General features: G+C 36.0%; 1 protein-coding gene across 2 annotated transcripts in view; it reads right to left on the reverse strand.

The window, feature by feature from the left end:
• Positions 1–9410, reverse strand: part of LOC144960148 (uncharacterized) — a 70429-nt gene continuing 61019 nt past the window's right edge. For both annotated transcript variants that reach the window (XM_078893138.1, XM_078893137.1), the window contains exons 8-11: positions 8810–8903; positions 6463–6669; positions 4210–4329; positions 1–3365 (exon numbers count right to left, since the gene is read on the reverse strand). In XM_078893138.1, coding sequence (XP_078749264.1) covers positions 3145–3365; positions 4210–4329; positions 6463–6669; positions 8810–8903 — 642 coding nt within the window. In that variant the 3' untranslated portion in view covers positions 1–3144. The remainder of the gene's footprint in view (positions 3366–4209; positions 4330–6462; positions 6670–8809; positions 8904–9410) is intronic.

Consider the following 9410-nt stretch of genomic DNA (forward strand, 5'->3'; position numbering starts at 1 on the left):
TTTGCATACGTAATATTATATGAGTTTATTATTATCATCATGACGTATTCCACATTCACAACTTAATCGACTGTTATATGTATTTTAAATTTATTATAGGTCAGGCAGTCAGCAGTTATATGATATCATTGAATACAACTCTATTTGGACGAAATTTACATTCAAGGCTGCCAGGTGGCCAGCCAGAGGTACTCGTGGCCAATTTCGACTTCAATAGTCTGATGTCACGTCGCCCAGCAACGGCGAGCAACTTGGTTCTAAACAAAGAAAATCGGCACTTTTCATTCTTCATGCTGGCTAGAACTTTTCACTTGTCATGTGATCATCAGAATGTATAATAGTCATAACATATAATTTTTTCTCCTCTGGACACACTTTTATGCTCGTTGGAGAAGTATTTCATAAGGTTGTCCGCCATTATTCCGATAGTTTAGAACCAGTTGCTAAGTTACTTTGCGTCATTACGAGGGACGTGACGTCACGACGGTTGAAAGCTATTTCGACTTCAAAAGAGTCAAACTTGAACCTCGCGTGGCCACACGCTACTAATACTGTATGTGACCCATTTGAGGAACTAATAATCCTGTAGTAATAGAAACACGATTCTCTCTGTATAACTGATTTTGGCAACACACGCGCCAATCTGGCAGCCCTGACATCGTGATATCAATGGCATTCATTCTTAACACGTCTTGTATTTATATAGACACGAAACACATTATTAGTTATTAATTCTTCTCTAATTCAAGTCAAAGTGATACGAGGCTGCTGGAAGCTGTGAACTGTAAATAGAAATTATCAAAAATGAATATAACAGCTTAAAAATACAATAGAATATCAAACAGCTATAAATATTCGTTTTTTGTTGATTATTTCTTCTCTAATATCATTCTATGAGATAGTCACAATATTATGAGCAGGTGACTTTCAGAACAAACTAGGTCAAGTTGAGATGGAGGACAATTTAACGTTGTCTTATAATATATTGGACACTTTGGAATCACTACTCAACTATCTCCTTACCAGCTATTTTCCAACTTCATACTCACCCAACACAAAAGTAGATTTTTCAAACGGTATAGTAACGAGTATTATATTCTATATTTTGTACAGAAAAATGAGATGTGCAACACCGCGTCGAGTTTTTATAGCTATAATTATAACAAAATGAAATCAGAATAAGACAATTAATTGTTGGTTGCATCGTAACGAATGTGACGATTTTCCTATGTTTTGGTAAGGAGAGGGTTAACTTCTAGATTTGCAAAACACCCAGTTAATTGTTTTATAATTATTAGACAAAGAAGACGTCTATTTTCTTCTGTGTCTTACCAAAGTCATGACAAAAAGTTGCACTTTTATCTGAATAATGAAAATGAGACGTGGCAGCTCTTGAAAGCCGATAGCTCAAACTAGTTTTTCTTATGATGAATTCATAGTCAAAACAATTACTACGAATGTTTTCCTTATTTCAAATCGGAAAGAAAATCAATAGATAATAACAATAGCATCACAAATTAAAGCGATTTTCGTATTGTCAAAAAACAAAGCTGGAATGAAAACCCCAACAAACTTTTTAAAAGCTGTATGGAGTCCACTTCTTTGGCCAAAGCGTACCATATTTTACATTTTGACATGGAAGAAAAGAGCCATGGCTAGCTTTGTTTTTCAAGACAACCCGTCTGGGTAAAACACTACAAACAAATGATGACAACAAATGATTGGACATGAAAATGAAGTGACAAGAGAATTATCGATAGTAAAACCACCAATATCAAGAAGAAATACAGAACAAATAAAATCAAATATAATAAAGGATGCAAAGCAATACAAGACAACAAGAGCAGTAATATATATATATATATATATATATATATATATATATATATATATATATATATATATATGCTAATAACAAACTGGTATACGACGTTTTTTTAACATGACGAATCAATTTCAGCCCAAAATATGAGATTTTTCACAAATAAATCCACAATCTCTTTGGCACACAAAAATGTGACAATCTATCGATTTTAACCTAATTCAATTTCTAACAAATTTAAAGCAGGAGTTTAAACGAATTTGAATAATTGTAAAAAAAAATAGAGAAGAAATTCCGAACTTCTGTATTTTGAAAGACATATTAACAAGAAAACAATCAAATCGCTACCTACGTTAACAGATTAAAAGGGTAGCACCACATACATTTTCTATGAAGTAACAGAGCAACGTTTTGAAGTTAATCTTTAAACAAGAATTTTCGTGAGCTTATTATACATTATTAGATAACGTTTTCGTTACATATTACCTGTATCTCGGCCGCTTTTTTATATTTTGATTGTTTTGATATATCGTTTACTGTCATATTAATATTATATCAATTACTATATTATTAACAGTAGACATAAATGAAATGATCAAATAAATTCTATATGAATAAAATATTTTAATCATATCTTCCCATTGTCTTTGAATACTGGAAACATCCTTCAAAATGTTTAAATTCAGTTCACACAGTAATAATTGCATTGCCCAAGATAGAGTTTTATGGATGAAATCCATTTACTTTCCATAGCCACCAGGTCGATTGAGAACACCCCCAAAGCAAACGTATTACTAAAATATCATATGAGTTACTTTGGTCACTTGAACTTACAACATCATATGATGTATGACAACAACTTAAAGTTGTACTAATCATTTTGACAATTTACGAGACAATGAAAAATGAAGAACATTGCAAGAGACGTAAAGATGAAAAGAATTATTATAATTCAATATCTTTGATATTGTTATAAAACCACAGTCCTCTTTTGGTTCTCGCTTTAGTTTAGATTTGATTTCATTATTTCTTGTTACAAAACTGATGCATTCTCTTCTTTCTAAAGTTTGAAAAGAGATTTATCAAGGATTATTGCTAAAATATTTCAAATTGCCTGTTGCAGAGATTACAGGGCAGCCTGACCTTTCAATCAATAGATCATAGTAACTCAACCATGAGCTCCCCATTTTGATTTTCATTGTTTACTTTGTATTTTTGCATCTTCCATTTGATAGCTGTGCTCCTTTGATGGAAGAAGATCGATTAATAGATGGGGCAATGCCCCTAAAATACCATTCCCGAACCGCTACTGACTTTTTCCTCTATCCTTGATTTTGTTTTACTGCCAAAACTCCGAGCAGCTTCTGTACCAACGTGCTTAGCTCTTGAGTACCCAATGAGTCCAGGGCACCCTGTAAATTGCTGCCTCCAGATCCACCACTAGAGGTGCCGCTTGCACCAGTGGCGGCGCTCCCCGTGCTTCCTCCTGTACCTTGGGCCGAATCTGATTGGTAGTTGTAGAAATAGATGTTGGGTTGCTTGTCTGTTACAGATGAGATAGAGGAAAAAAAGATTCATTTATTTTGTCGAATGGAATTTAGGTTTTTGAGCGGCTATGTGGTCTTGTGGCAAGACACTCGAATTCGGATCGGAAGGTCTTGGATTCCACCACCACCACTACCATCATCATCATCATTATCATCATCATCATCATCATCATCATCATCATCATCATCATCATCATCATCATCATCATCATCATCATCATCATCATCATCATCATCATCATCATCATCATCATCATCATCATCATCATCATCAATCACCACTTCCCCAGTTTCCACTATCACAATATTTGGTCAGCGTGAATCAACGGTACGGACTTTGCTTCGTACCGACCTGAAAGATACGGTTCGACTACACGCCGCTGCGCCGAGCAAGTCACCTCACCTTAGCTCAATGTGCGGCGCTGCGCTTTCGGCTGACGTCTGGGTTATTCTAGTCTTCCCTTGGAATAGACCCAAGAGACAACTTTCCCCGATGCGTTAAATAAAAGGGAATTTAATTTTTAAAAGGAGCTTTTATATAGCGAAATATCCACTAAATTTGCTCACCAGCAACATTTAACATTTAGGACGGGACTGACGCCTGTTAGGCGATGCTACAATTTTCGGACAGAGACAACGCTGTAAACGGCCAGGTACTCAATTTACACCTGAGAATGTGAGTAAAGTGTCTTTTCCAAGGACTCAACTATGCGTCTCTTCGAGCGAGGCTCGAACCCAGGACCATCCGATCCGAAAGCGAGTGTCATATCACAAGACCACATAGCCTATCTGATCTATTTTTATTACAAGGACCACCACAACATGATAGTTCCAACTTACTGCTATTCTGTGTGTTAGATGTTGTGGCAGGTACATTTTTTCCAACAAAACCACCAAACAAATTGCCGTCATAGCCAGGAGGGGCGGGGGTCGTGGTAGTGGGAGGAGCTGGGGTCTCACCTAGTTAAACAAAACGAAAACAGATAATAATAATAATAATAATAATAATAATAATAATAATAATAATAATAATAATAATAATAATAATAATAATAATAATGATAATAATAATAATAATAATAATAATAATAATAATAATAATAATAATAATAATAATAATAATAATAATAATAATAATAATTATTATTATTATTATTAGTATTATCATCATCATCATCATATTATTATTATTATTATTATTATTATTATTATTATTATTATTATTATTATTATTATTATTATTATTATTATTAACAACTTTCATAATATCGAAGGCTTGTTTTGTTTGTTTGTTTTTAACCCTCTCCATACCACCTACAGCACCATCGTACATTTGTCACGACACAATTTACATTTTTCTTATTCAGATTTACTTTGTACATCACAAACTTTGAAGAATGATCTTTGTTTAATTAATAAGAACACAGAGTGGTTTTGTAGAGCGTTTTAATTGAGTTCAAAAAATCAATTTTTCTGCTGTGTAAGCCTGCCATTTTGGGAACAATACTGAACATGATCGGTTAGGAAAGGGTTAAGGGTTTTACGGCGCTTGCAACACATTAAGGTCATATCAGCGCCAGTAAAAAGGAAGAAAATTGGAAAGTAAAAAGTTTTAGAATTACAATTAAAACATCCAAGAAAAAGTAAGACAAAGGGGAATTAGTACAACAGATGTAGATTTCAAGAGCACATTGTCAAAGTACTTAGTTTGAGATCACCTAAAAGTCTCATCCAGACACAGGCTCATGTCCCCACTCAGAGGAATACACTCAAATGTTTACAAATCATATATATATATATATATATATATATATATATATATATATATATATATATATGAATTATAAAACAAAAACCATGAAATAATAGTGCTCAACTTTAGTATAAAAGGAGCTATTTATAAACATTTGAAATATAATTAAGATAGTTTGACTTCTACAACGTTGTTATCGAGCGTTGCTCTCATCAGGAAGTCCGGAAACTTCCTGATGAGAGCAACGCTCGATAACAACGTTGTAGAAGTCAAACTATCTTAATATATTTCAAATGTTTATAAATAGCTCCTTTTATACTAAAGTTGAGCACTATTATTTCATGGTTTTTGTTTTATAATTTATATATATATATATATATATATATATATATATATATATATATATATATATATATATAATCGTGTTATGATTATGATACAACAGAGAGTGCTCGACAAGTTGATAGAAACAGTTTATCCGTTATCTATCTATCTATCTATCTATCTATCTATCTATCTATCTATCTATCTATCTATCTATCTATCTATCTATCTATCTACATATATCTATCTATCTATCTATCTATCTATCTATCTATCTATCTATCTATCTGTCTATCTATATTTTACACCACTGCCATCTCCCTAAATTGTTACTATGAAACTATACAATTGGATTCAATAGTCTGATGTCACGCCGCCCAGAGCAACGGCGGCCATCATGGTTCTAAACAAAGAAAATCGGTCCTTTTTATTCTTCATGCTGGCTAGAACTTTTCATATGTCTTGTGATCAGAATGTATAAAAGTCAAAACATGATCAGATTTATAATGGTTTTTTTTTCTCTCCTCTCGATACGCTTTTATTTTATGCTCGTCGGAGAAATATTTCATAAGGGTGTCCGCCATTGTTCTGATAGTTTAGAGTCAGTTACTAAGTTACCATGCGTCATTACGAGGGAAGTGACGTCACGACTATTGAAGCGTTTTATTAGTAGATAGGATAATGCGGCTATGTGGTCTTGTGGTATGACACCCGCTTTCGGATCAGAATGTCCTGGGTTCGAGCCTCGCGCTCGGCGCATAGTTGAGTCCTTGGAAAAGGCTCTTTACTCACATTCTCTCACCGTACTCAGGTGTAAAATGAGTACCTGGCCGTTAACAGCGTTGTCTTTGTCCGGAAATTGTAATATCGCCTAACAGGCGTCATGTCCCGTCCTCAATGTTAAATGTTGCTGTTGACCTGGGACACCTTGTAAAGCGCTTTGAGCACATTTAGTGGATATTGCGCTATATAAAAGTTCAATTAAAAAAAAAAATTAAACAAAATTTCACCCTTACCCATAAACATGGCCAGCGGGTTGACAGAATCATAATACTGAATGTTTTTTCCATTGGGGATCTCTTTGTAGGTGTTGGTGCGGTGTTCTTTGCTGGGGCCCAGAACGAAGTCGTTCAGTCTGTTGCTGATCAGACCGTTGAGGGGATTAGGGGGCGCTGGGGTGGTGGTGGTCGGTTTCTTGTTCTGGCTTAGCCGTACTCCGCTTGCTAAAAGTTAAAGGGAGAAGTGGTTACTTATTTCTTTATCTATTTATTTATTAATTAGATATAATGAGGGAGGACAGAGAAGAAAACTAATGAAGTATTAGAACAAGCTGAAACTAAAAGGTTATTAATTCGTACAATAAGAAAAGACAAATGCAAGTTTTTAGGGCACCTAAATCGACATAAATGTATTGAACTTCTTGCTCTCACAGGAAAGATAGAAGGTAAAAAGAGTAAAGGTAGACCAAGAAAAATATATTTGAATAATTTGAACAGCTGGGTGACAAAGAAAGAGAAGAGTAATATTAGTTTTCTGAGGTTATCTGATCAGAGAGATGAATGGCGTACCATGATCACCGATGTCTGGCACAGATGTGGTACTTGACGAAGAAGAAGAATAAGGGAGGTAATGTAGAATATGTGGTGGAGGCTGTGGAGATGGTTGATGTTTTGGTGGTTGCTATGAAAATGCTGGTTTTTGTTTTTAGTGGTAGTGGTGTGGAAATGAAGAGGGGTGTCCTTTTTGGGGATTGTCGTGTTGGCGGTTTTTACAACGACGAAAACTGTGACGATGATGATGATGATGATGATGATGATGATGATAACGACGACAACGACGACGATGATGATAATGATGATGATGATGATGATGATGATGATGATGATGATGATGATGATGATGATGATAGATGGTGATGATTATAATAATGATGATGGTGATGATGATGATGACGACGACGATGATTAGGATAATAGAGAGTGTTGGTGAAAAGTTGGAAATCTATAAAGAATAACAAAGAACGACGTGACGTCATCAGTAGCGTCACTACTGACTTGTGTAACATTCTGTTGTTGTTAGATTCTCTGTTTCATCCACGACGTATGTCACAATAAATCTTATAACACAATTGTCTGTCTTAGTCACGAGGTAAACACGGAAAGAGTCAACATAGATATCACTTATCTCTCTCTCTCTCTCTCTCTCTCTCTCTCTCACTCTCCCTTTGCCTCTCTCATTCTTTCTAACTCTCTTCTTTCTACTCTTTCTTTTTCTCTCCCCTTTCTTCTTTATTTCTTTCTCTATCTCTCACTTTCATTCTCTTTCCCTCTCCCTCTCCCTCTCTCTTTCTCCCTCACTCCTCTCTTTTTCTCCCTCTCCTCTCTTTATTTTTTCTCTCTCTCCAATCTTTCTCTCTATCTTTCACTCTCTTCTGTCTCTCTCTTTTCTCTCTCTCTCTCCTTTCTCTCCCTCTCTCTATCTTCTTTCTCTCTATCCTTTCTCTATTCTCTCTCTCTCCTCTCTCCTCTCTCCTTTCTCTCTCTTTTCTTTCTCTCCCTCTTGCCCTCTCACTTTCTAATCTGATTTCTGCCTCAATCCTCTCTCTCTCTCTCTCTCTCTCTCTCTCTCTCTCTCTCTCTCTTCTCGTTCTCCTTTCTCTATATTCTCTCTCTCTCACCCTCCCACTCCCCCCCCCGCCTCTATCTAATCTTGTTTACGTGTTCTGTGAGTGCCACCACTAATACTGGAGTTTTAAGGCACCTCGTAAATAACAGGACTTCAAAGTCAGGTGGGCGACGCAGTCACCATGTTCATTTTTGATATATTGCTTGCTACATATTATCACCAGACACAAACACTGTGGTGATGTCGCTAGTTTGTGATTTATCACTCGTGCTGGAGGACTTGTGTTCAGAGCCTGCAAGAAAGACTCCAGAAAGAGCTTTTATATAGCGCAATAACCACTAAACGCGATCAAAGCGCTTTACAAAGGGTCCTGTACAGCAATAGCAAGACTCGCAAAGATTTGGCAAAATCCAGGTGAATTCTGGAGTAAAGCTGAAACTGTATCAATATATCACATGTCTTGTCTATACTGTTATAGTATGGATGTGAGGCGTGGACATTAAACGCAGAAGAAAAAAATTTGAGCTTTTTATGTAGCGCAATATCTACTAAAAGTGCTCAAAGCGCTTTACAAAGGGTCCCTAGCCAACTGCAACACTTAACACGTAGGGCGAGACTTGACGCTTGTAATTATATATTATAATATTTTTTTAGGAAAGAATTCATAGAGTGAATGAGTGAAGTGAGTGAGTGAGTGAGAGATTGAATGAGTGATGAGAGGCGAAATGTTTTACTTACCAAGTAAGCTCCCTAGAATAACATCCAATGAAGGGGAGACGGAGTTGCTGGCTTTAGGGGCTGATGGTTGAGCTTGAGCCATATACTGATTCAACTGAAGCAAGAGGGAAAAAACGAGCTTTTTTATATAGCGCAATATCCATTTAACGTGCTCAACGCGTTTTACAGGGGGTCCCTGGCCAACAGCAACACTTAGCATGTAGGACGAAACATGACGCATGTAAGTAATGTAAGGCGATATTACAATTTTTTTCGGACAGAGACAACGCTGTTGACGGCCAGGTACTCATTTTACATCTGAGTACGGTGAGAGAATTCGAAAATTAAACGAACTCACCTGTGATGTTTAATTGAAACTCTGACGAGTCCAATTCCGAATGGGCAACAAATGAAGAATCACGCCGTGACTGTCAGGCTTTAACGCGTCAGAACAGACATACGGAACAAATGGAACGGGATGGGACACATACATACAAGTATAATCTATAACACTATTATATTATAGTCTAATGAGTTTAAATGATGTTTACCAATGGGTGGGCATTTGTTCCCCATTCGGAATTGGACGTCAGAGTTTGCACCACTTTCACAGTGTTAATAA

This window comes from Berghia stephanieae, chromosome 14 (assembly GCF_034508935.2).
Source record: "Berghia stephanieae isolate SIO BIC M18660-M18661 chromosome 14, UCSD_Bste_1.3, whole genome shotgun sequence".
Classification (NCBI taxonomy): Eukaryota; Metazoa; Mollusca; class Gastropoda; order Nudibranchia; family Aeolidiidae; genus Berghia; species Berghia stephanieae.